This window comes from Schistocerca gregaria, chromosome 2 (assembly GCF_023897955.1).
Source record: "Schistocerca gregaria isolate iqSchGreg1 chromosome 2, iqSchGreg1.2, whole genome shotgun sequence".
Lineage (NCBI taxonomy): Eukaryota > Metazoa > Arthropoda > Insecta > Orthoptera > Acrididae > Schistocerca > Schistocerca gregaria.
Window position 1 is genome coordinate 770,906,705 of NC_064921.1, and position 27,715 is coordinate 770,934,419.

A 27,715-nucleotide genomic window follows, 5' to 3' on the forward strand; every position below is an offset into this window, starting at 1 on the left:
CTATGCATGCTTGGTCCACAGCACCGGTGGCCTGTGGCAGCAATTATCACGTTACACATTAACTGCAGGAGCTGTCCAAATGGAGAGGCCTGTTGGTATGCAGAAATGTAGTTGACTTAACAATGTCGTCCTCTACACAGCGGAATAGCGAACTAATACTTAGTATGTGTTGGACAGCTTTCGTGATCATGTGAAAATCTGAGAACATTCAGTATGGACAAGCATTTGCACTGTACTATTATTTCCTCCCATGGGAGTTGTCTTGTCGACTGCACCTACACATTTCCAGTCTGTATTTGGTTGGGAGAACGTCCTGCACATTTCCAGTCTGTATTTGGTTGGCAGAACATCCTTTGAAGTGTGCAGATCTAGCAGCTGAAAGACAAGTGGAACACGCGTTTGCTGATTCTGTAGACATGAAAACGCCTCATTTGACTTTGTAAATTATAAGGACAATTTTGGACCTGTTATATCACCGACATCTGTATTCGTGAGTGGAAATATCAGTTTCCTCTGTTTTTTCCGAGGTTTCACGTAAAGGTAACTGCAGAAGAGATCAGTTTCTAGTTACTCGGTGGTTCACAGCAAGCTGTACCTCCCTAAAGTTTCAAGTATCCAGAGAAATAATTTCCGGTCCATATCTTCGAAATTATACTGCCAAATGATACGGCTAAGCAAGCGATATTTCTATGTACTTCATATCGAGAAGTATCGCGAAAATGGTGTCTCATTCTGGCAAGCCATGTGAAATTACGTTGTAATCCTGGAGTCTGCAATTGGTGTAGAAAACAAGCAAGCAAGAAGGCATGTCGGTACTATAAACTGGGATGCCATTATGGCAAGGGGAACCAACCCAGCCTTTGTACAGCAGTCTTCATGGTATACATTCGAGTATCGGGTGGTCGATAGCTATATGAAAGATGCAATAGGGGGGATTTTGCAGAATACGAATTGTATGTTTATTACATCGACATGGTACAGAGTGATATATTTTCGTGATGTATACCGGTTTCATGCTCTAATATTCATGCTTCCTTCCTCAGTGGCAGAGCAGTGTAATTGAGTCCTACAGTGAATGTGCTTATGCTGTCTGTGTCTGCGGTATACATAGAAGTGTCTGGCAGTCAACAGCCAAATTTGGCAACAAAACAGAGTGCGGTGACCTCCCTGTTGCCCCACTACAGACTTTGAGTTTCTTGATTTCAGTAAGGCATTTGACATAATCTCACATTGCTGTTCAATGAAAAAAATACGAGCTTACGGAGTATCGGAGGAAACTTGCGACTGGATTCAAGACTTTCTCGCAGATAGAACTCAACACGTCGCTGTTAAAGCAACTGAATCGACAAATGCAGATTGACAGACAGCTAGCAACAATGTTTTCCGTAAAATATCAAGGCATAACTATTCAGACCGCTCTTAAGTGGATAAAAAGGCAGAACAAGTCTCAGATTCATTGGAAGAATCTTAAGGAAATGTAACTCATCCACAATAGGCGTAGTTTGGTTCAAATGGCTCTGAGCACTCATCACTCCTCCCATGCACTATTCGAGTGGACCATTGTTGGAGAGATCAGACAGTGGTACCGAAAGTACCCTCCGCCACACAACATTAGGTGGCTTGCGGAGTATGATGTTAGATGTAGATGAATGCTCTATTTCTGGTATCTTTGGTATGACTGTAGAGCCGCGTGTAAACTTGCATTGCTTAAATTGCTAATAAACAAGGAAGATATTTCTCATTCCCACACCTGCCATGAGTTGGAACAAGGACACAAGGAAGGAAAAGTTTCAGTTACTTTCATTACTGATGAAGTCTCAAGCGAGTATCATAGTGATTGCAAGGATTTTAATTCTCTGTAGCCTGACATACAGAGAGATTCACTAACTATTACCACCAAGAATAACTATGGAAGTATGATTAGAGCTGAAAAGTTTGTGGTACAAAAGATGCGTGGGACAAAGGGGGCCATAATTGAATTTGGTTTTTTGTTGCTAGGTGGGGTAGCTTCAGAACGTCAACGAAGGTAAAAAAGGTGGCACGAACGTCCATTTACAGAAGGTGTTCAAAGTGATGACCATTGGCATCAATGCAGTGCTGCAATCTTCTTATCATGGACTGAGTGTAATTCCTTATTACATCGTCACTTATCGAAGCACATAGTCTGACAATTCTCTCTCGCATATCTTCTGGTGTAGTTGGAACATCTTTACAAACAATCTCTTTTACGGATCCCCACAAGAAAAAATCCAGAGGCGTCAAGTGTGGCGAACAAGCCGGCCATGACACATTTCCTCCGCGTCCAATTACAGAATTCTGAATTGTGTCTTGCAACTCATTTTAGGCCATCTTCGAGAAATGTGCCGGACACCCATCGTGTTGATACCACATTATGGTTTTTGTTCCTTAAGGTATTTCTTCCAATAACAGAGATAGTGTTTCTTGCAGTAATATGGTCTACTTCCTACCATTAATATTTCCTTCGACGAAATAGGGGCCTATAACTCTGTTTCCCGGAATCCCACACCATGCATTCACCGATCACGGTTTTTGGTGTGCAACTTGCTGCAACCAACATGGATTTTCAGTTGCCCATACTGCATGTTATGCAAATTAACTTTCCTTGGTTCGTGAATGTAGCCTCGTCAGCAGATAAAATCAAATTAATAAATGTGTCATTCCTCTGAATCTGAAGTTGAGGCGATGGGCAGAATTCAATGCGACACATACAATCCGTACCAGTTAATTCTTGGTGGAGACCTATATGGTAAGAATGACATTTATGGCGATGCAGAACACGAACGACACTACTCTGACTTACGCCATATTTTCTTGGGATTTGACGCGAACTAACACAAAGCTCTCGAACCACAGTGGCAAGAGTACCAATTTCCGTGTCCTCGTTAGTAACTTTTCTATGCCGGATATGATTCCGATGCGTTAAAGACCCAGCTGCTCTCAATTTATCTTGCAAATATTTAAATGTACGAGTTGTAAGGTGAGTACGTTGAGGATATCCTTTGACGTATAAGTCTCTAGCTCTCACTGAATTTCGTTGGCCTTCTTCGCAAATGAGAAGCATATTGACTTGTTCTTCGAAGGAATACGTCTTTCACATCCACTTGATTCGACGATGCTAGTCTTACCGTTCCTATTCGTGTTGTATTGCGAAACCGTCGAATGGTGTTTACATGTCAATGGCACGTTAGATGGTTGTATATCCATATCGGCGTATTCGGCGAATATTTACTATCTGCCCGACATACGAGAGAGAATTGTCAGAGCATGTGCTTCGATAAGGGCCGAAGTGATAAGGAACACCATCCAGTCCATGATAAGAAGATTGCAGCACTGCATCGATACCAATGGTCATCATTTCGAACACCTTATGTAGACGGACGTTCATGCCACCTTATTGACCTATGTTGACCGTCGAAGACCTTAGTGTTACACATCATTGGATGCGTCTCGACAGCCGCTATAAGAAAATACGTATCCCATTTAAAAAAAATACAAAGTTGACATTCATGTCTCTGACGCGACCCCACCTAGCAGCAAAAAACCAACGTCATATTATGGCCCCCACTGTCCCATGCAACATTTGTCCCACAAACTTTTCAGCTACTACTATACTTTCGGAGTTATTCTAGGTGGCAGTAGTTTGTGACCCACATTGTACATTTCTATTATTATCCTAAGAGAATTATTCTTGGAAGTGTTACCAGTAATTTTCAAGAAGAATTTGAGTTAACAAAGTGATCCGCTATGTTATTCAGAGTAAAATATGCTGCCATTTTCTAGCTGTTTCCGTAAGATCAGTACCTAAAACTTTCTAACTTGGCTTTCAGAGTAAAATCTGTTTTCTGTCAAGACATATTTGTGGAATCAATTACTCTTGAAATACTATAAATACTCTAATGTAAAAAAGTACAACACCACGAAGGAGCTGTAAGTCTTAAAAGGAAGCTAGTGGGCGTGTTTGTACATCTGAAAAATTACGTCCATTCAAATCTTGCGCCAGTCGCTGCAGAGTTCCGCTAGTAGCGCCACTATGAGGATTCAGATCACGTTTGTTTTAAATACTAACTGTGACGGTCGGGAGTATTACTTACGTTTGATACTTGGCGTAGTGAGCTGACGTCTTTAAGGAACGCCTATCAACGAGAAAGATGTCATTATCGACAGCTCACTGAGTTCAGACGAGGTCGTGCAAAAGAGCTACCAGGAACTGGATGTCCCTTTTACGATATTGCAGAACGACTTGGCAGCAATGTAGCCACTGTACGCGACTGCAGGCAGAGGTGGTCACGAGAATGTACGGTAGCGTGTCGCTACTCAAAGGGAAGAACCATCATATTTGGTGTATGGCTCTGGCGCATCGTGCTGCATCTGCAGCATCAATTTGAGCAGCAGTTAACGCCACAGTGCACAGCGAACTGCTACATATCGTCTATCTGAATGAAAGTTGCGAGCCAGAAGGGATTGTAGCGTGCAGTCCACTGACCCCAAGCAACTGCCGTTTGTGGATTCAATGTTGTTAAGCGAGAGCTCATTGGAGGGCAGGGTGGAGGTCTGTTGTGTTTTGTGATGAATGCTGGTTCTGCCTCGACGCCAGTGATGGCCGTGTGTTGGTTAGGAGGCCAGTTGGAGGCCTGCAGCCAGTCTGTCTGCGTGCTGGACACCCTGGGCCTGAAATTGGGGTTATGGTCTGGACTGCTCCTTCGTATGGCAGCAGGAACACTGTCGTGGTTATCTCACGCACCCTGACTGAAAGTTAGAACGTCAGCCTGGTGATCCGACCTGTGTGCTACCATTCACGAACAGCATTCCAAGGGGTGTTTTCCAACAGTATAACTCTCGCCCCCATTCCGCTCTCGTAACTCGACATGTTCTACAGAGCGTCGACACGTTGCCTCGGCTTGATAGACCACCAACTCTGACTCCAGTCGAGCACATATGGGAAATCATCGAACGTCAACTCCAGCGTCATGCACAAACAACATAAACTGTCTCTGAATTGGCCGACCAAGTGCAATAAGCATGGAACTTGTAATCTTGCCCCCTCCCTCCTTGGTTTTTTATTGATATAGATCATCTGTAATGGAAGGGTTGTATTCGTTGTTGATACCAATGCGCTTGAGGTTAGCGAAATCTTTCTCCATGGAAGACTGACTTAGGGGAAGCTCTGTGATGCAATGAATAATTGATAGAAAAGACTCATCTTATGACGATATGAATTACAACAAGAGGAATGAGTAATGGAATTGCTTGTTGTTGGTTTGTGAAAGATCTCAGATTTGACACTACCTTCCTCCAGTTGTAATTGTAGATCTAAGTAACTGAGAGTCTTCTTGTCACCAATTTTCTCGTGGGTGAAGGTCAGTTAAGGGTGTGGCAAGTCAAAATCATTAACTAGAAAAGTGAACGTCATCCACAGTACCGTGAAACACAAACGGATCTGTTTGGTTCTAACTGCACCGATCTTAAGATAGCCACCTTCTAAATGATTAACAAAAACGTGTGCAATAAAGCCCACCAGATGGCTACCCATACCAAAGCCCTTATGCTGCCTATAAAATCTATTACTGAATGAAGAAGAGTTATTTGGAGTGGTTAATTTATAAAGTGAGATGGTTTCAGTGACAACAGGGCAGCACAAAATAAAATAAATAGATAAATAATGAATTACTACAAGAACAAAATTCAAGTACTATGATGTCTTCTTTCTGTTCATATATTAAGGTATAATACAGTCAGTTTCTGAGCAAACACGAAGAGTTATATGAAGTGATTAATGTATGAAGTGAGATGGTTTCAGCGACAACATGACAGCACAAAATAAAATAAAAAGATAAATAAATGAATTACTACAAGAACAAACTTTAAGTAATCTGATGTCTTCTTTCTGTTCATATATTAAGGTATAATACAGTCAGTTTCTGAGCAAACATTTTAATCAAGATTCATATAAATTTCAATATTTATCAAGATATTTGCTCAGAAATTGACTATATTATACCTTAATATACGAATAGAAATAAGACACCAGATCACTTGAAGTTTGTTCTTGTAGTAATATATTTCTTTTATTTTTTGCTGTCATTTTGTTGCCAGTCTGATTAAAATATTTGCCCTTACATAGACTTTCATACATATAAACGAGAACAAATTACGTCTCTGAGAAAAGTAGGCCTATGCCGTATCTTTTTTCCAAGATCTTTGTCACAACCAACATTTGCATAGCACATGCTGGAAAAGTTTCGCTGTCACAGTGTAAATGCATACAGAGTGTGTAAAAGTGTGTGAAGTGATGTACCAACTGGCCATCAAAATGGAAGCAGACGGATGGACTCTAACGGAAAAAAGCCGCCCATACTGTCGCAATAATTAAAAAATAAAATTTTACATCCAAATCGACTGATAAATAATAGTCATGGCCATACGGTACATTAAGGCGTGTTCCATCCTCCTGTCACAGAGCCAGTCCAGCATTATGCTAGAAATAGTGCTGTAACATCCAGAAAATCATCAGAAGCTGAAACTTAAAAGGTTCGAAAAACGGTTCATGTAATAACAACTGTTCAAAAAAGTTACTGGTTGCAGTTTTATGTGTTAACATTCAATCGACAGTCACAGGTTCTAAAATATCTGTAATGGATAAACTTAATAAGCGGCACCATATATGACATCTCGCTCCGTGCATTATGAAGCAAGAGTCACCTACCACCACAGGTAAAAGGCAGTAGCAGAGTCACACACCGAGATGCCCTTGGATGCAGAGGCCGACTTATCTGACCATATAATGGATGCGAAGCCGCGGGCCCCGATAACCTCGTTGCCTACTTCGTGCAAAAGCATGCCGCCAGCGATGATGACACGCACCAACTATCACAGTCTTTCACCCAAACAGATCAATGAACCGTTATCTCAGCGAGAAAGCAGTAACGACAGAAACCGTCATCGCAGGAGATAGAGGGACCGCTCTTCCACAGCGTCTGCGATCTCAGGAACAGGTCAATTCTCCATCTGTTGGTAAAATTGCAGATTCGGGACTAAGGCGCGCAAACGTACTGTGCCATACCAGCGGTAATCTGACGTAAGTGCATAATCCGATAACCGAGCAAAATCAGAGCGCTTGTTTATCAGTGGTTGGATGTCAGGCCAGAAATGTTAGGTGGATGCTGGATCGGAGTTATGTGTATTTCGTCGAACCGTATTGAACGTGCACTGATCATCAACTTCGTTCTGCCCTACTACAGCAGACAACGTTTCTATACAGACGTACGGTAGGCAACGAAATGAATCAAATCTGGGGCGGCGGATGTGCCTGAACCCATCGTTAGGGGAGCCGATTTCCTAGTGACTCTCACCTGTTGCCCGTCACGGCCTCACAACCTCGGGGTTCCGACCGGGTGCAGCAGCCCTAGCGGTCGAGGCAGTGCAAGCGGCCAGCGGGCTGCGGCGAGTAGACGGACCTTCTCCAGCAGTTTGTAGCCTTGACGCGACCGCGTGGAGCACCGATGGACGTACGTCACAACACCGTACACCAAATTAAAACCACTGACGGACCACCTGTCTCATGTTGGCCTAGACGTTTAGGTCCTCATCCCTTAGCCATTGAGAATTCAGATTGCAACACCCATGCTTAAGGAAGGAATTATTTGTTTGTTCAGTAGCCCATTGTCGTCTCCATTGCACCGTGTGCCAAGGAAGTGTTGCCCATATGGAAACTATCGTTCATTCAACTCTCGAATAATACCGGATCATTATTGAGTGTCTTTATAACGGGATTATACAGTACCGGGAAAGAAAAAAGTTCTCCCGCAAAACCGTGGTCAATTTTTATCCAATGACGACATATGCCACCTGGGAGATGACGATTTCTACGTCGTTCGACAACAGATAGTGTAGCGGCATAGCTACTAGAGTGCCCTTTGTGTCCACGCTTCCATAGGGAATGTCCATAGCCAGAAGATTCAGTATGGTGAAAACGTATGAAGCAAGCATGCAACCATGCCATGGAGACTCACTCGTGCTCCCTACAGCCAACTCAGCGAGTTTGGAAGGGGTCAAATTGTGGCCATCCGAGTGGTGGGATGATCCTTTCTGAGAACTGCGTCAGCTGTGCAACAATCCTCGCATCAGTGATCACGTGAACATTTTCACACCCATAGCTGCGATAGCCGTGCACCAGGCGAGTCGCGTGAGTTTTGTGCTGCCGTACAGATAAGTGTTTTAGAGTGTAAGAAAACTCTGTTTAGTTCAGGAAACCAGTTTAACACGTGTAGTAGTGTGTTTTGCAAGCTTACTATTAATGGTTTCACTTCTCTTTGCGTATTATTCTAGAAAACGCAGAAGTAACATAAAATAAGGTTACGATCTATTCTTGCACTCATTTTAGCGCAGTAAAACTTATAGAATCTCATTTAATTGTTCTGTTCAGTTCCAACAAGTTAAGAAAAGCATATCCTTCTGTTGTTTAACTCTTATTTTGCGAAACACAGCGTAAGTTTTTAAAATCCGGTATCTGGAAACTTTTTACATACGGTCGTAGTTTTGTTTCCATACAGTTGCGACTAGGCCTAATTTTTGTAAACGTGTATTTCTTCTTATTTTCGGTAATGTAACTTATTTTGACTAGAGTTGGTTTGTTTACAAACTACTGAGAATAGACCTAATATGTCGTAAACGTGTTTTCTTGTTTTTCTATAATTTAATTTGACTTATTCTCGCTAAAATAAGATTTTTACCATGAGTGAAAAGTGCCTGACGTGCCGTAGAATTGTTAGCTCCGGGCTTTGATGTCATGGGTTCAGTAGCTTTTTCAATTGGGGTGAGTGTAGCGGCGTGGGAAATGGGGGAGTGGATCAGACTCATCAGTGGTTCTGTAGCATATGCAGTATAGATAGGAACAGAAGGGGAAATGGCTGCCCTTCAGGCTAGGGAAGATCTGAACAGGTTAAGGAGGGAGAAGGGTAAAGAGAGGGGGGAAGTGGCAACAGGTAACCGGAGTAACAGACCTAGAACCTTGTCGGACAGCTTTGTGGTGAATGTGAAGAATAAGTTTGACCTGTTGCTTCAGTTAGAAGCTGATGAGCCTCAGACAGAAGTAGGTGTAGAGAGGGCACAGAAAACTTTCAGTAGAAAATTGTATAAGAATGTAGGGAGGTCAGCAAAGAGAAAGAAAGTTTTGCTGTTAGATAGTTCACATGGCAGAGATGTAGGCCGACTTTTGCAGGGCCACCTAGGATCAGAATATCAGGTCACAATTTTTTTTAAAACCAAGTGCTGCTCTGGGTCAGGTGACAGGGGATTTACGTTCCTTCTGTAAATATTTTACCAAGGAAGACACCGTGGTTATTCTGGGCGGGCCAGGCAATAGTACTGACAGAGATCCTGGGTACAACATAGAGTGTGACCTGGCAAAGATTGCATCAGCAACGAGACATACCAGTGTTGAGTTTGTGTCTGTTCTGAGACGCCATGACCGACCTCATTTAAACTCTTCTGTCGGGAGAGTTAGTTTTGAGTTGGAACGGTTGCTTGGGTCGGGTGTGGGGTCACATATTAGTTTGGTTCCTGTTGATTCTCTCTAAAGGTGGGATTATACTAGACATGGCCTACATCTCAGCAGAAAAGGGAAGGGTAAACTGGCTGGGCTACTATCAGGAAATTTAAGGGAGGAGGCACTGCCATGAGTGGTCATAGGTGTTGGTGTAGCACCCTTTTATTGACAGGTAGGACAGAACGAAGTCAAGTTATGAAAGAACTACAGATTCAAACAAACCTTCAGTTTGATAAAGAAATCAAACAGCATAATCCTGCCGCATTGGATCAGCGAACACAGCTGTTGGTTAAAAATTTACAGCAATCAGCAGAAATTATATTTCCACCCAATTTCATCTCGGTAAATGTGAAATGCCAACTATCTTTAGTGCAACAAAATATTAGAAGGCTCAGAAGTAAAATTAATGAACTACTTATGTGCATTTATGAATTAGAGTCATCGAACCCTGTTGATATAATCTGCCTCTCTGAACATCATGTGACCACTGTTATAGATATGTTAAGCCATACAGAATTTAAGTTAGCCTCCTACTTCTGTAGACAAAACACGGAGAAAGGAGGAGTTGCCACATTTATTAAAAACAGTTTTAAATTTAAGAATACTGACATGAATAAATTTTGCTTAGAGCAGCACTTAGAAGCAAGTGCAACAGAGATAGAATTTCGTAATAGGTAATTTATAATAACAGTCATATACAGAGCACATTCACGAAATTTTAACCTGTTTATAAACGTTCTTGAAGATTTATTATCTCATCTAAAATAAAAAACAAAGAACTAGTGGTTGCTGGTGATTTAAATATAGATGTCCTGAAAAACACTGTCAGTGAACAGTTACTAAAATCAGTTACATTGTCATTCAATTTAATTTCTACTATAAATTTCCCAACTTGGGTACACAAATGTTCTAGGCTGCCATTGATAATATATTTATAGACAATTCTAGGCAATTCAGACACATTACAAAACCAGTTGTAAATAGGCTATCTGACGATGACATGCAACACCAAACATTAAATTTTGAAAATTGTCAGGGTAAAACATCTATCAGAACGGAGTACAGAAGGCCAATAAAACAGTCAAAAACTGAGATATTTAGGAGATTGCTCCAAGAAATTAATTGGATGGACGTTCACAGCATTCAAGACACAAATGGAAAATACAAAACATTCATTAATAAAGTTAGCACCTTACTTAAAAATCGTTTTCCCCTGAAGGTAACTTATATAAGCACAAGTCTAATAAGAAACCATGGACCACACAAGGGATAAAGATATAATATGAGACAAAAAGGAAACTCTGTCTGATACGTAGGGACACCTTGCATACAAGCATTATAGCTCATTACAAAAATTACTGCAAAATATTGAAAAGGTTATCCAGAAATCTAAACACCTGCATTATCAGAAGAAGATAAATACATCCAGCAATAAAATAAAAAAATGTGGGATATAGTTAAGTCAGAGACAGGTAGGTCCAGAAATTAGGAGGAACAAATACACTCCTGCAAATTGAAATATGAACACCGTGAATTCATTGTCCCAGGAAGGGGAAACTTTATTGACACATTCCTGGGGTCAGATACATCACATGATCACACTGACAGAACCACAGGCACATAGACACAGGCAACAGAGCATGCACAATGTCGGCACTAGTACAGTGTATATCCACCTTTCGCAGCAATGCAGGCTGCTATTCTCCCATGGAGACGATCGTAGAGATGCTGGATGTAATCCTGTGGAACGGCTTGCCATGCCATTTCCACCTGGCGCCTCAGTTGGACCAGCGTTCGTGCTGGACGTGCAGACCGCGTGAGACGACACTTCATCCAGTCCCAAACATGCTCAATGGGGGACAGATCCGGAGATCTTGCTGGCCAGGGTAGTTGACTTACACCTTCTAGAGCACGTTGGGTGGCACGGGATACATGTGGACGTGCATTATCCTGTTGGAACAGCAAGTTCCCTTGCCGGTCTACGAATGGTAGAACGATGGGTTCGATGACGGTTTGGATGTACCGTGCACTATTCAGTGTCTCCTCGACAATCACCAGAGGTGTACGGCCAGTGTAGGAGATCTCTCCCTAGACCATGATGCCGGGTGTTGGCCCTGTGTGCCTCGGTCGTATGCAGTCCTGATTGTGGCGCTCACCTGCACGGCGCCAAACACGCATACGACCATCATTGGCACCAAGGCAGAAGCGACTCTCACCGCTGAAGACGACACGTCTCCATTCGTCCCTCCATTCACGCCTGTCGCGACACCACTGGAGGCGGAAGACGGCCTAACGGTGTGCGGGACCGTAGCCCAGCTTCATGGAGACGGTTGCGAATGGTCCACGCCGATACCCCAGGAGCAACAGTGTCCCTAATTTGCTGGGAAGTGGATGTGCGGTCCCCTACGGCACTGCGTAGGATCCTACGGTCTTGGCGTTCATCCGTGCGTCGCTGCGGTCCGGTCCCAGGTCGACGGGCACGTGCACCTTCCGCCGACCACTGGCGACAACATCGATGTACTGTGGAGACCTCACGCCCCACGTGTTGAGCAATTCGGCGGTACGTCCACCCGGCCTCCCGCATGCCCACTATACGCCCTCGCTCAAAGTCCGTCAACTGCACATACGGTTCACGTCCACGCTGTCGCGGCATGCTACCAGTGTTACAGACTGCGATGGAGCTCCGTATGCCACGGCAAACTGGTTGACACTGACGGTGGCGGTGCACAAATGCCGCGCAGCTAGCGCCATTCGACGGCCAACACCGCGGTTCCTGGTGTGTCCGCTGTGCTGTGCGTGTGATCATTGCTTGTACAGTCCTCTCGCAGTGTCCGGAGCAAGTATGGTGAGTCTGACACGCCGGTGTCAATGTGTTCTTTTTTCCATTTCCAGGAGTGTAGCTCTAAAAATAAATGAAACCCTGGTAACAAATGCATGTTGTGTTGCACACTGTCTAAACAAGTATTTTGCCTCTGTTAGTGATAGCATGAGGTTGTGAGAGTCAGTAAATAATGCAATGGAATGTCTGAGACGAGTGCACACATGCAATCTCAGTAAAATGGAATTGACACTCATTTAACCCAAAGAAGTAGAATCCATCATAAAGTACTTGAAATGATAGCGTTCTAGTGGTTATGATAACATACAAACAAAGTTAATAAAAGAGTGTTCATGTGAGCTTAGTCATATCTTAAGTTATTTGCGTAATCAATCACTTGTCACAGGAACATTCAAAGACTGGCTTAAATATACTGACGTTATATCTCTCCACAAGAAAGTGGACAAAGAAATGCAGTTAAATTACCGACCGATCTCATTTTTGCCAGCTTTTTCAAAAATCTTTGAAAAGACTATGTTCAAGTGTCTACTTAAGCACCTTAGTGAAAATGACATACTGTCAAATTCACAGATTGGGTTTCTTAAGGGTTCTGATGTTGAGAAAGCTATTCACACTTACAGCCAAAATGTCCTTAATTCATTGGACAACAAATTAGAGGCAACTGGCATATTCTGTGACTTGTCTATGGCGTTTGACTATGTGAATCACAGCATTCTTCTAAGTAAATTAAAATATTATGGCATCAATAAAAGTTCTGCAAAGTGGTTTCAATCACATCATACTAATAGAAAAGAAAGAGAGTCATTATGTAACACTTCAACATTAGGCACTCAGACATCATTTGACTAGGAAGAAATTACATGTGGTGTTCCCCAAGGTTCCATACTAGGTCCACTAATGTTTCTTGTGTACATTAATGACATGTCTTCTGTTACATTACCAGATGCCAAGTTTGTCTTATTTGCAGATGATACAAACATTGCAATAAATAGTCAATCAAATATAAATTTAGAAAGGGCAGCTAATCTAATTTTTACTGACATTAATAAGTGGTTCATAGCCAATTCACTGCCATTAAACTTTGATAAGACCCACTATATGCAGTTCAGAACTTCCACGAGATTTCCTTCTGGTGTGTGTATAAAATATGATGACATGGAAATAGGAGAAGTTGAGAGTATAAAATTCTTCAGCATACAACTTGATAATAAATTCGGTTGGGAGCAACATACTAACGAACTGCTAAAGTGTCTAAACAAGTCTGTGTTTGCAATGGGAATGATGTCAGACATATGAGATATAATATAAAAAACTGGCGTATTTTGCTTATTTTCACTGTATTATGTAATATGGTATCAGATTTTGTGGTAACTCCACATAAAGAGAAAAAAAGGGGAGTACACAAGCATATAATAAGAGTAAAGAGTAGTCTAAATACAAGAACAACATGCCGAAACCTATTGAAAGAACTGGGCTTATTAACCACAGCTTCTCAGTATATTTCTACCGTAATTAAATTTGTTGTAAATAATACATCTCTTTTTCTAAATAACTGCTTAGTACACAGTGTAAATACTAGGCATAAGAACAATATACATAAAGATTTAAAATCACTTACTCTAGCCCAGAAAGGAGTCCAGTATTCAGCAACTCATATTTTCAATTAGTTACCAGCAACCATTAAGAGTTTAGTTTCAGACAAGGCACAATTTAAAAGAATTTTTGGTGGCTAACTCCTTCTAGTCCATCCATGAGTTTCTCAACAAATGCAGCAGACCAAGTTAATGAAAATTTATTATACTTTAATTTTTGCCAATACTTGGTTGTAACAGCCAAGTACCTACCAATTGTGTGAATGATGGATGTATGGAAAGCAGATGTAACACTTAAGTCTGTGTATAGTGGAAGTTTGATTTTAAATCTTAACTCTGGATCACTGAAATGAATAATTTAATTTAATTTTTGACAATACTTGGTTGTAATAGCCCAGAAACTAGCAAATTTCTGAACGATTGATTTAATGAAATTAGATGTAAGAATTAAAACCTGTAAGTATTAGAAGCTCAAATTTAATTCATGTACATAATTTTACTGATTACTGACTGAGGATCATTAAAATTAATGAAACTCAAGTTTTTCTAATTACATTTTTGTAATGTGTTTCTCTGACATATTCCACACCCAGGAGGATTCCCTCTTTTATGGGGCTATGGAATGAATAATTAATCTAATCTAATCTAATCTAAATCTGATCGTCCACTCATCATAAACGCCCGCCAGAACCGTCGTATTGTAAGAGCAGAAGTAGCAAGTCGTACAGCTCCCACAGCCCAGATAAGAGGGCTTGTGAGCCCAGACGTGTCAACACGATATGTTGGGAACTTGTTATTAGCAGTGAGACTATGTGTACGCCTCTAGCCTGTCTTCCACTCATGCCACAGCATCGACCTGAACGGCTCGACTGATGACGTTAGATGTCCACTTAGAAGATGGAATGGCGCGCCGTGGTCTTCAATAATGAAAGCAGGTCCTGCCTGCACGCAATTGATAGTAGTTTGCCCGTACAACGAAGGAATGATGAGCGCTGTATCGTAGAGTGTATTGGACAAAGAAAATGGAAATTTGTGGTAAGGACTATGGGACCAAATTGCTGAGGTCATCGGTCTCTAAGCTTATCCACTACTTAATCTAAAACTAATTTACGCTAAGGGCAACACATACACCCATGCCCGAGGGAGAATTCGAACCTCCGACGGGGATAGCCGCGCCAACCATTGGACCAAGCACAATGACCCAACACCAGACATTATCGTCTAGAGTGCGATAACCCACAACTCTTGTACACCTTTGGTGTTTCTGGAGGGGATGCTAACAGCGCTCGGTATGTGCAAAATGTCCTTAGAACCGTTATTTTGCCACTCTTGCAACATGAAGTTGATGTGTTGTTGCAGCAGGATAACTCTCGCCCCCACACTACCCATTAAAGTCAACGTGCTCTGCAACATGTGCAGCAACTTCTCTGGCCACCACGATCTCCGTACCTCTCGCCAGCCGAGCGCGTGTGGGATGAGATGTGACGAGAAGACATTCGTGCGACTCATCTACCTATAAGTCTTACAGATATACGTGAACAAGTGGAGCAAATGCTTGGTGTAACGTATCTCTGAATAATATTCAGCATCTATGCGGTCAACTGGATGCCAGAGTCAGCGTCTACATTGCAGCTTGTGGAGGCTCAGCACTTGTTATTACGGCTATTTAAGCGTGGATCAGTATTTGGTACCTCAGAACCGCTTCTGCTGTTGATCTGTAAATCTAACGGTTTCATGTACTCGATATGCACTGTTGCAACTGTAAATCCTGAGTGAATTAGAAACCTGTAAAAGGGTGTACTATTTTTTCTGGCAGCGTAATTACACATCACGTGGTAGCAATTATATACAATAGCTCGCTCATAGAAAGATCTGTACCTAAAGACTAGAAAATTGCTCAAGTCACATGAATACATGGAAAGGGAAATAGGAGTAATCACCTGAATTACAGGCCCATATCACTAACGTCGATTTGCAGTAGGGTTTTAGAACATATACTGTGTTCGAACATTATAAATTACCTTGAAGAAAACAATCTATTGACAGATTCAGAAAACATCTTTCTTGTGAAATACAACTAGCTATTTATACTCATAAAGGAATGAGTGCTAATGACAGGGAATCTCAAATTGATTCCATTCTTTTAGAATTCCGTTCCCAACAAGCCTCTTCAACCAAACTGCATGCCTATGTAATATCGCCTTAGCTGCGGGCCTGGATTCGGGATTTCCTGTCAGAAAGGTCATAGTTTGTAGTAACAGACAGAAATTCTTCGAGTAATACAAAATTAATATCCAGCGTTCCCCAAGGAAGTGTTATAGGCCCTTTATTGTCCCTGATCTATTTTAACTACGTAGGCGACAAACTGAGTAGTCATCTTAGATTGTTTGCCCACTCCAAGCCACACACCCCCTGCTACCCGTGTAGCCGCCTCCTGCATATAGTGACTACCTGACCAATTCAGCGGAACCCGAAACCCAACCACCCTTTGGCGCAAGTCGATGAATCTGCAGCCTACACGGTCGCAGAACCGTTCGAGCTTCTGATTCAGACCCTCCACTCGGCTATGTACCAGAGGTGTGCAATCGGTCCTGTCGACTACGCTGCAAGTGGTCAGCTCTGCTATCATCTTGCAAGCACGACTGGTAACCTTTACCACTTCTGTTAGCCTCTCGAAATGAGAGAGACTCTCTTCAGATCCAAAGTGACACACATAATTTGTACCGACGTGAGCAACCACTTGCAGTCGGCCGCACCCTGTGCTCTTCATGGCATCCGGGAGGACCCGTTCCACATCTGAAATGACTCCACCCGGTAAGCACATTGACTTTCTTTCCCTTCTTGGCAGCCATGTCCCTAAGGGGTCCCATAACGCGCCTAACATTGCAGCTCCCAACTGTCAACAATCCCACCCTCTGAGATTGTCCAGATCATGCAGGCTGAGAGGTTTCCACTGAAACAGGACAGGTGACAGCATCAGTCTCAGCGACAGTGACAGCCACAGACAGCACATGGAACCAGTCTGTCAGACAAACCAGGGACGCCTTAGGTGCGGCCGCCTGGGTAGTCTTTCGTCACCTGCTACGATCTGGCGCTACCTCCCACTCCTCCACAGGAGAGGGGTCAGCCTCAGTGCGAGCAGTAACTGGCTGGCCACCAATGAGGACCGATCGGAGGACTCGGAGGCGCTGGACGTCCGTTGGATCCCCACTGCCGGCCCACGTCAGTTATTCCCATCCACTGCAGCCTCAAGCTGTGTAACCGAAGCCATCACAGCCTGAAGCTGAGAGCGAAGTGTCACCAACTCGGCTCGCATCCGCACACAACAATCGCAGTCACTGTCCATACTAAAGACAGTGGAAAACTAAACTATGCAGATTACGGACTATCGGCACGTGCTGTGCAGTTCAACTGCAGACCCTGACGACAACGCAGGAACTCCTCTAATGAACTAGATTAATAACCATAGATTCAGTAACCTAGCTACCGAAGCACTGAAGTGAAACTGAATAATTCGCCCCTGCATAGGAACTAGGTATATGTCACAAAATCTTACTTTCCGACGCAAAAGAAAATACGAGAACCGTGGCTATTAGATGCAAAAATTAACATGCGGATACTCAAGAAACTAAACTATTAAAGCACACAGATTATATTATAAAATTCGCTCCTGGTTAGGAACTCGTAAGAGTCACAAAATCGGTTACTTCCCTGTTGTTCGTGTCTCAGCCGGCTACTTCTGCTCGGGAAAAAACAAGAAGGGCTTCAGTCACAAAGGGTGCAGACCGAACACAGGCAGAACGTAGACACATGAACCATCAGTATAACAGTTATAAATTGTCGTAGCTGTGTTGGGAAAGTACCAGAGCTCCAACTGCTAGTAGAAAGCACTGATGCTCAAATCGTTATAGGATACAAGCTCGGCCGGAATTTTTGCGAAGAACCTAACGGTGTTCCGAAAGGCTAGACTAAATACGGTTGGTGGTGGTGTGTTTGTTGCTCTTCGAAGTAGTTCCTCTTGTCGCGAAATTGAAGTAGATACTTCCTGTGAGTTAGTATGTGGAAAGGTCATCGTTGGCAACCGGAATAAAATAATAACTGGATCCTTTTACCAACTTCCCAAAATAGATGATACAGTTGCTGAAAGGCTCAATGGAAACTTGAGTTCTTCTTCAAATACGCACCCGACTCATAGGATTGTAGTTGGTGGTGACTTAAATTTACCCTCGATATCTTGCCGAAAATACGTGTTTCATTCCGGAGGTACCCATAAAACATCATCCGAAATTGTACTAAACGCATTCACCGAAAATTATCTCGAGCAGTTAGTTCATGAGCTCACGCGAATAATAAACGGGTGTGAAAGAACACTTGACCTCTTAGCAACATATAATCCTGAGTTAATAATGAGCATCAAAATGGATACAGGGATTAGTGAACAGGGGATGATTTTAGGGAGACTGAATATTGTGTCCTCCAAATCCACCAAAAGTAAACGAAAACTATATCTATGCAGAAAAGCAGATAAAAATTGACTTGACGCCTTCCTGAGAGACAATCTCCACTCTTCCAAATTAACATGTAAGTGTAGACCAGATGTTGCTTGAATTCAAAGAAATAGTATCGGCAGCAATTGAAATATTTATACAAAATAAATTAAGAAACGACGAAGCTAATCCTCCTTGATACACAAAACGTGTCAGAACACTGTTGCAGAAACATCGAAACAAGCATGTCAAATTTAAACAAGAGCAAAATCCCCAAGATTGGCGATCTTTTACGGGAGCTCGAAATTGAGCGAGGACTTCAACGCGAGATGCTTATAGCAGTTTCCACAACGAAACTTTTTCTCGAAACCCGGCAGAAAATACATAGAGATTCTGGTCGTATGTGATGTATGTTAGCGGCAAGAAACAATCAATGCCTTAACTGCCCGATAGCAAAGAAGATACTATAGAAGACAGTGCTGCCAAAGCAGAGTTACTAAACACAGCCTTCCGAAATGCCTGCACAAAAGAAGACGAAATAAGTATTCCAGAATTGGAATCAATAACAGCTGACAACATGAGTAACGTAGAAGTAAATGTCCTCGGAATGGTGAAGCAACTTACATCACTTATTAAAAGCAGTTATGTTCCTTTCAGAGTATTCTCCTTACTTAGTAATCACATACAACCGTTCGCTAGACGAAGGATCCGTACCCGAAGACTGGAAAGTTGCATAGGTCACACTAATATTCAACAAATGTAGTAGGAGTAATCCACTTAATTACAGGCCCATGTCATTAACGACGATATGCAGCAGGATTTTGGAACATATACTGTATTCAAACATTATGAATTACCTCGAAGAATACGGTCTATTGACACACAATCAAAATGGGTTTAGAAAACATCGTTCTTGTGAAACACAACTAGCTCTTTATTCATATGAAGTTTTGTGTGCTATTGACAAGGGATTTAAATTTATTCCGTGTTTATGGATTTCCTCAAGGCTTTTGGCGCTGTACTACACAATCTGCTTGTAGTGCAAATGCGTGCTTATGGAATATCGTCTCAATTATGTTTTTTGATACCCTATCAGAGAGATCACAGTTGGTAGTAACTGATGGAAAGTCATCAACAGAAGTAATTTCTGGTGTTCCTCAAGGCAGTGTTATAGGCCCTTTGTTGTTCCTTATCAATATAAAATTTTTAGGTTATTTGCAGATGACGCTGTCGTTTATCGACTAAAAACGTGATCACAAGATTGAAACAAATTACAAAAAGATTTAGAAAAGATATCTGGATGGTGAAAAAATTGGCAGTTGATCCTAAATAACGAAAAGTGTGAGGTAGTCCACATGAGTTCTAAAAGGAATCCGTTAAACGTCGGTTACACGATAAATCAGACAAATCTATAGGCCGTAAATTCAACTAAATACCTAGGAATTACAATAAAAGACAACTTAAATTCGAAGGAACACATAGAAAATGTTGTGGGGAAAGCTAAGCAAAGACTGTGTTTTATTGGCAGGACACTAAGGAAATGTAACAGATCTACTAAGGAGATTGCCTACACTACGTTTGTCCGTCCTCTTTTTAGAATACTGCTGCGCAGTGTGGGATCCTCACCAGATAGGTTTAACAGAGTACATCGAGGAACTTCACGGAAGGCTGCACATTTTGTATTATCTCGAAATGTGGGATAGAGTGTCACTGAAATGATACAGGTTTTGGAATGGACATCATTAAAACAAAGGCGTTCTGTTGTGGGGGAACCTTCTCAAGATATTTCAATCAGCAACTTTCTGCTCCGAATGCGAAAATATTTTGTTGACGCTGACCTAAGTAGGGAGAAAGATTACTATGATAAAATAAGGGAAATCAGAGCTTGTACGGAAAGATGTAGTTGTTCTTTCTTCCCGCTCGCTATACGATATTGGAATAAAAGAGAATTCTGAATGTGGTACGATGAAGCATCTGCCAGGCACTTAAATGTAATTTAGAGAGTATCGATGTAGATGCAGATGTTGACGCACATCGTTATGGACTAGGTAAGAAATCGGTATGCATACGACAGTGTGCTTACCAACATATTCCAAAAAGCCAAGCGTAAAAACGTGACTTCCCGGTGCTCTTCTCTCTGGTTCTATTGCTGATAAAAAAGGCAGTGTCAACTGTTTGGGATATGACGCTAGGCAAGGCACCATTTCTATACCAACCAGAAGGTTCGTCTTACTGTCACTATCCTACATCCCTGGATCGATGTGTGAATGTTACACACTCCCTCCTGTTTAGGGAAATGGGGCAAATCAGTTTGTACTTTTTGTATTTGATGTGATCTGTGATGAGCATGATGGCACTTACGGAGGCACTATTAGACTTTTAGGCACCATCAGATTTTTACCATAGTTTTTAACAATATTTTCGCTGCCACCAGCGGACTAAAACCCAGCCGAGAATTCCAAGACGATTATCCACAGCAAATGACTGAAATTTCTATATTCCTAAGTTCCTGATCTCAAACATCCTTGAGAATTTTCTTGACATCTTTATCATTTTCGCAGATACAGAGATTCAAATTTACCCTACTCATGCATGTGAAATATGCACGTACAAATTAAACAGATTAACCAATGATGCTCATACCCGTGATAATCCCGTGATTTAATTAAACTGATAGATATACTCGTCAATACATTAATGATGTATTTGAGTAATTACAAGGCCTGTCGCTGGCAAAACCTCAAGAAAGAGTTTTTTCGGCAATTTTTTTGACGTCAGTAGCGGACCAAACTGCTGGCGAGGGTTTCCAGTATGGCTATGAGCAGAGAATAGCTGAAAATTTGCTTCATATGTTTATCCGTTTTCGAGATACAGAGGTTCAACGTTACCCAAATCGTACACGTGAAATATGTACGTAAAAATTAAATAAATTGAATGATTACGCATATATTAGTGATAAACCCCATATTAAATTAAATTAAAGGGCAAACCGATGAATGAATGACTGAAAGAATGAATTAATGATGCATATGCGTAAATGTATGGGCAGTTCCTGAGGAAACCCCAAAATAGCGCTTTTCACCATTTTTTCGCCGCCTGTAGCGGACCAGACCCTAATCACGGATTATAAGACGACTATGCACATAACACGGCTGTAATTCTTACGATAGATTCCTACTGTTTAGATGTCGAACAAACTTGAATATCTTCTGGAATTCTTTATCCATTTCCGAGATACAGACGTTCAAAGTTACCCTACTTGCCATCCTAAAATATGCATGTAAAATGCCCTCTGCGGTGCAAACGTAGTTTGTAAAGTGACGTAGCACGGAGAAATATGGTATATAGTGTCTGATTCATTATCAGAAGGGATCCGACAGCTCTACGTATTAGTACTGTAGCACATACTAAGTATTTTGTGCACTTAAAATCCATTTCGAGGTGTAAAATTTATCCTGCGTTATTTCAATTGCACATAGGTAAACTATGAAAATTTTACTGACTCATAACGTTCTTTAAACGCCCTGCGATGACAGTGAAAACAAGGGGATCAGTGGAGAAATGCTCTATCGGAGCACAGGAAAGGTGTCTTTGCTCCTCTTTATTAAAAGACTCAGCCTGGAAAATAAGTTACCAGCTGCCTGATTCTACCTTTCTCAGCACCTTCAAATACTTAGGAATAATATCGGAGCGCGAACATTTTCGCGCTTCTGAATGACATGAGAAGGAGACAGTGATTGCGGGAAAGAGACGGACAAACAATAAATAATAAAGGACACTAGACATTAGTTGTTGTATAGAAATACCGAAGGAGACAGTAGCAGTTTGAGAGAAAGAGATGGAAAAATGGCATTGAGACATAGTGACACAACAGTCCTGCAAAAAGATTGAAGGAGACAGTGACAGTGAGAAACGATTAAAGAGAAAGTGAAAGTGCGTGGAAGACAGTGATAATCAGAGACAGAGTCTGTGACAATGACAACGAGCTAGATACAGTGACAGTGAGCGGCGACAGCAGCAGTGGAAAGGAATGAATGATGCCGCCCGATGTGGCCGAGCGGTTCTAAGCGTTTCGGTCCGGAACCGCGCTGCTGCAACGGTCGCAGTTTCGAATCCTGTCTCGGGCATGGATGTGTATGATGTCCTTAGGTTCATTAGGTTTAAGTAGTTCTAAGTCTAGGGGAATCATGACCTCGGATGTTAAGTCTGACAGTGCTTGGAGCCATCTGAATTTGAATTTTGAATGAATGATACAGTGGTACAGAGAGAGAGCAAAAGGGACATAGTCACAGTGACAGAAGACTGTGGTAGTGGGACAAAACGAAAGGCATGGTGGCTGTGAGACAAGAGATAGTGACAGTTGGAGAGCCGCAAAGAGATAATCGACAGTAATTTGGGCCGAATGAGTGAGTGAGAAGAAGCAGTTTTGACTGGATCGGCATGGCAGGCTTATAGCGATGGACTAGTGAGTGTGAGCGAGTTACAGTTCGGGAAGATTGTGGGAGTGAGACGTCACCTGCACGTTAAGAAGAGCGCGAATGTATTCGCATGCCAATATTTTGGCGAAAATTGACGTATGTGTTTACAAAGGTAGAGTGAGGCAGCTGGTATTCTACTTTTGAGCCAATCTTTTAATAATAAGGAGCATATTCGCCTTTTTTTAGTGCTCCAGTAGAAGATTCTAGACGTTGCGAAACTTCTCCGAGCTGATACGGCTTATTAGTTTCCGTATGTAAAATTAGTTTTACGTTACTTCAATTGTACGTAGATAAAATAAACACTGCAATGAAGTATTGTTGGTGAGTTTATATTCATACGACAGCCAGGCTAGAGCGCGACAAGATAAATTTGAAAGTCTGACGGCGGAAAAGCAGCCATCCCGGCGATGGTCCCTGGTGTCTTCCGATCAGTGGAATTCTTTGTAGACGCTCTTATTATAATAGACTGATACTTCAATGACATCAGACTTATTAAGTGAGAGGTTTTCTCAGAGTGCTAAAATATACCTACTTTCCCGGTTCATTATTTTTGAAATACTGAAATACTTTTTGTCTTTACCTGTGTAACACCATTTACATTTCAGTTTTAAATGTACCTCTACTAACTTTTTTTCCAGGTTCGGCATCCTGAAGCAGAGGAGAGGACCAGTTCAGATGCAGCACTTCGAGAAGTAGAACTGGCACTTCGAGAAACTGTCTTGGTAGACGTGCTCCCAGCTAATCTTCAAGAATCCATCGATTTGTGTCGGATGTATAACTGTTTTGACTACGCCCGCTGTCCTTTGGTGTCAGGCTTTTCAGTGTTTCTGTACGACCCAGACAAGTTTCCCATAGTCGGTGCTGGCTGGGAAGTTGAGGAATTTGTGAAGACCACACTGAAACAGACTCTGGGTGACAATCCTCACTACACAACACAGCCCGCAGAGGCTTGTGTGTTTGTGGTGTTAGTAGGCGAAACTTCAGCTGTGGCAGCCACTAATGTCAGTGAACGACCTATATCGACTGAAGCGTTGCACAGACTGCCATTCTGGGGAACTGATGGTCGTAATCATGTGCTCCTGCACCTGTCACGCAGTACTGGAGGGCCGGATTTCGCTGACGCTTTCAGGGGTGTCGACACTGGACGAGCTATTATTGTGCAGTCAACGTTTCTGAGGTCAAGATTTCGACACAATTTTGACGTGATTGCGCCTCCTGTGCTGGGACCACCCGGAGGACCAGTGTGGCAAGACTGTCCGCAGATGGCGCCAGCGCGCAGAAAGTTTCTGATTTCGTTTCAAGGTGAACTGAGCAAGCCGTCAAGTAGGACTGTAAAAGAAATAAACAGTACTGTTAATCGTAATGACAGTAGTGTGGAGAGTTTTCACAAAGGTGAGCATAACGAAACAAGTGACAATGATTACACTCAGGACACAGACACATTTATTGTACATTATCTCAAGCGAATGGAGAGGGACACTGCATTACACAAGTTTTTGTTCGACTTTGAATGTTTGCTTTCACCAGTGAGCGGAAGGGCAAGGTCAGTGGATATCTCAGGGGAGTGGAGACTCTGTGGAACAGAGACATCACGTTTGAGTGTGCTCAAACAGTCCACTTTTGCGTTGATTATCGCTCCAAAGGATGGAGGAGTGCTGTCGACGGCAACGACGCAACAGCGTATTTATGAAGCTCTGAAGTCTGGTGCCGTGCCTGTCGTTCTGGGAGGAGATCAGATACTCCTTCCATTTGACGAGGTTATTGATTGGAGAAAAGCTGCAATTCTACTTCCAAAAGTAAGTAGCTATTAATTTGAGAAATTTGGTACAGTTTTATCCTAATCAACAGCTATTCTGATGCATTTCCACATACCACAAACTTCATCAGCCAGCTGATCATTTCAGTTTCATAAGATCACTATGACACCCTGATATCCTCTCATCCTCATACGTAGTACACTGTTTTAACCTTATTTCCTACTGTGGCCAATAATAAATAGAATAAAAGAAATGAATATTTAAAAATTACAAAGTAAAAAAGAACGCAAATACAGAACTGATGGTACAGTGGGACCTTTGTGTTGCAAATTATATACGAAGCACGGTCCTTGCCTCTCTCTCTTTCTCTCTCTCTCTCTCTCTCTCTCTCTCTCTCTCTCTATCTATCTATCTATCTATCTCTTTCTGATAACACACCTATAGACACACAAAAATGCACCCCCTTCTCTTATACATACACAAAAAATCTATTCCTGATTGATGTACGTACTATAGCAAACTTCCTTGGAAACTACATGTAACTCAATATCTAATGTTCATAAGTGTCACCGAGTTTGGTTTGCATAACAGAGAGAACCTCAAATTATCAAGAATCAGTTTTAAAAATAACCTCTAAAATATATTGTCTTGGTCCTCACTTTCTGCTTTCCGGTGTCCTTCATGTTGATGGAAACAACAATCATTTTCTTCCTTTTTTGTTTCTGACATGTCAGGTATCGTATATCACCTTTCTTTGAAATTACAGCCTTGGCAAGATGCCCTATTTTCACTGCAACCACACTGTGGGGCAGCGGCGCCGTTTTTTTCTACGAGAACCTGACAACAGTTCTTTGCGATCAGCCAGAAAGCGATGGAGAATATACTAACCATAATTTCCAGTCTGCGAGACCACAATCCTCTATTGCTCACTGAAAGAAATGCTTCTACTCTCTACTTACTCAACACGATCGGGAACTATAATTGTAAATGAAACTTTTGAGTTCTAATTGATCGATATATTGTATAAACTTACACATACACAACATAGTAATATTCCTGATAATAATAAACCCCCTTCCTCCCCCCCCCCCCCCAACATGAACCATACACCTTCCCTTTGGTGATGAGTCTTGCGTGCCTCACCGATACAGATAGCCGTGCCGTTGGTGCAACCACAATGGAGAGGTATCTGTTGACAGGCGAGACAAACGTGTGGTTCCTGAAGAGGGGCAGCAGCCTTTTCAGTAGTTGCTGGGGCAAAAGTCTGATTGATTGATATGGCCTTGTAACTTCAACCAAAACGCCATTGCTCTACAGGTACTGCGAACGGATGAAAGCAAGGGGAAACTACAACCGTAATTTGTTTCTTGGGCAGGAAGCTTTACTGTATGGTTAATTGATGTTGATGTCCTCTTGGGTAAAATATTCCGGAGGTAAAATAGTCCCCCATTCAGATCTCTGGGCGGGGACTACTCAGGAGGACGTCGCCATCATGAGAAACAAAATTAGCGTTCTACGGATCGGAGAGTCGAATGTCAGATCCTTCAATCGCGTAGGTAAGTTGGAAAATTTAAAAATGGAAATAGATAGCCTAAAGTTAGATGTAGTGGGAATAAGTAAAGTTCGCGTGGCAGTAGGAATAAGACTTCTGGTCAGGTGAATACAGGTTTATAAATACGAAATCAAATAACGGTAATGCAGGAATGGCTTTAGTAATGAATAAAAAACTGGAATGCTGGTAAGCTACTACAAACAGCGTAGTGAACGCATTATTGTGGCCAAGATAGACACGAAGCCCACGCCTACCACAGTAGTACAAGTTTATATGCCGACTAGCTCCGCAGATCGTGAAGAGACTGAACAGATGTATGTTGCGATAAAAGAAATTATTCAGATCATTAAGGGAGACGAAAATTTACTAGTCTTGGGAGAGTGGAATGCAACTGAAAGAAAAAGGAGGAGAAGGAAAATTAGTAGGTGTATATGGACTGGGGGTAAGGAATGAGAGGGAAGCCGCCTAGTAGCATTTTGGACGGAGCATAACTTAATCATAGCTAACACTTGGTTTAAGAATCATGAAAGAAAGTTGTATACTCGGAAGAGGCCTGAAGACACTGGAAGGTTTCAAATGGATTATGTAATGGTAAGGCATAGATTTAGGAACCAGGTTTTAAAATGTAAGACATTTCCAGGGGTAGATGTGGACTCTGACCACAATTTATGGGTTATAAGCGGTAGATTAAAACTGAAGAAACTGCAAAAACTTAGGAGATGTTACCTGGATAAACTGAAAGAACTGAAGGTTAAGAGAGTTTCAGAGAGAGTATTAGGGAACGACTGAAAATAACAAGGGAAAGTAACAGAGTAGAAAAAGAAAGGATAGCTTTGAGAGATGATATAGTGAAGGCTGCAGAGGATCAAGTAGGTAAAAAGACGAGGAATAGTAGAAATCCTTGAGTAACAGAAGAGATACTGAATTTATGTGATGAAAGGAGAAAATAGAAGAATGCAGTAAATGAAGCAGGCAAAAAGGAAATCAAACGTCTCAAAAATGAGATCGACAGGAGGTGGAAAATGGCTAAACGGGGATGGCTACAGGACAAATGTCAGGATATAGAACCTTGTATCACTATGATAGGTACTGCGTACAGGAAAATTAAAGAGCCCTTTGGAGAAAAGAGAACCACTTGTATGAATATCAAGAGCTCCAATGGAAACCCAGTTCTAAGCAAGGAAGGGAAGGCAGAAAGGTGGAAGGATTATCTCGAGGGTCTATACAACGGCGATGTACTTGAGGCCAATATTATGGAAACTGAAGATGACGTATATGAATATGAAATCGGAGATACGATAGTGCGTGAAGAATTTGACGTAGCACAGAAACACCAAAGTCCAAACTAGGGATCGGCAGTAGACAACATTCCATTAGAACTGCTGATAGCCAGCCATAACAAAAGTCTTCCATCTGATGAGCCAGATGTATGAGACAGAAGAAAT

General features: G+C 42.0%; 1 protein-coding gene across 3 annotated transcripts in view; it reads left to right on the forward strand.

Annotated features, from left to right (window-relative positions):
* Window positions 1–27,715, forward strand: part of LOC126335001 (exostosin-3-like) — a 269,093-nt gene that overhangs the window by 63,723 nt on the left and 177,655 nt on the right. For all 3 annotated transcript variants that reach the window (XR_007564797.1, XM_049997825.1, XM_049997827.1), the window contains exon 2: window positions 23,600–24,757. Coding sequence is in view for 2 of the 3 variants with exons in the window: in XM_049997825.1 (XP_049853782.1) it covers window positions 23,600–24,757 (1,158 nt within the window). In the remaining variant the exon portion in view is untranslated. The remainder of the gene's footprint in view (window positions 1–23,599; window positions 24,758–27,715) is intronic.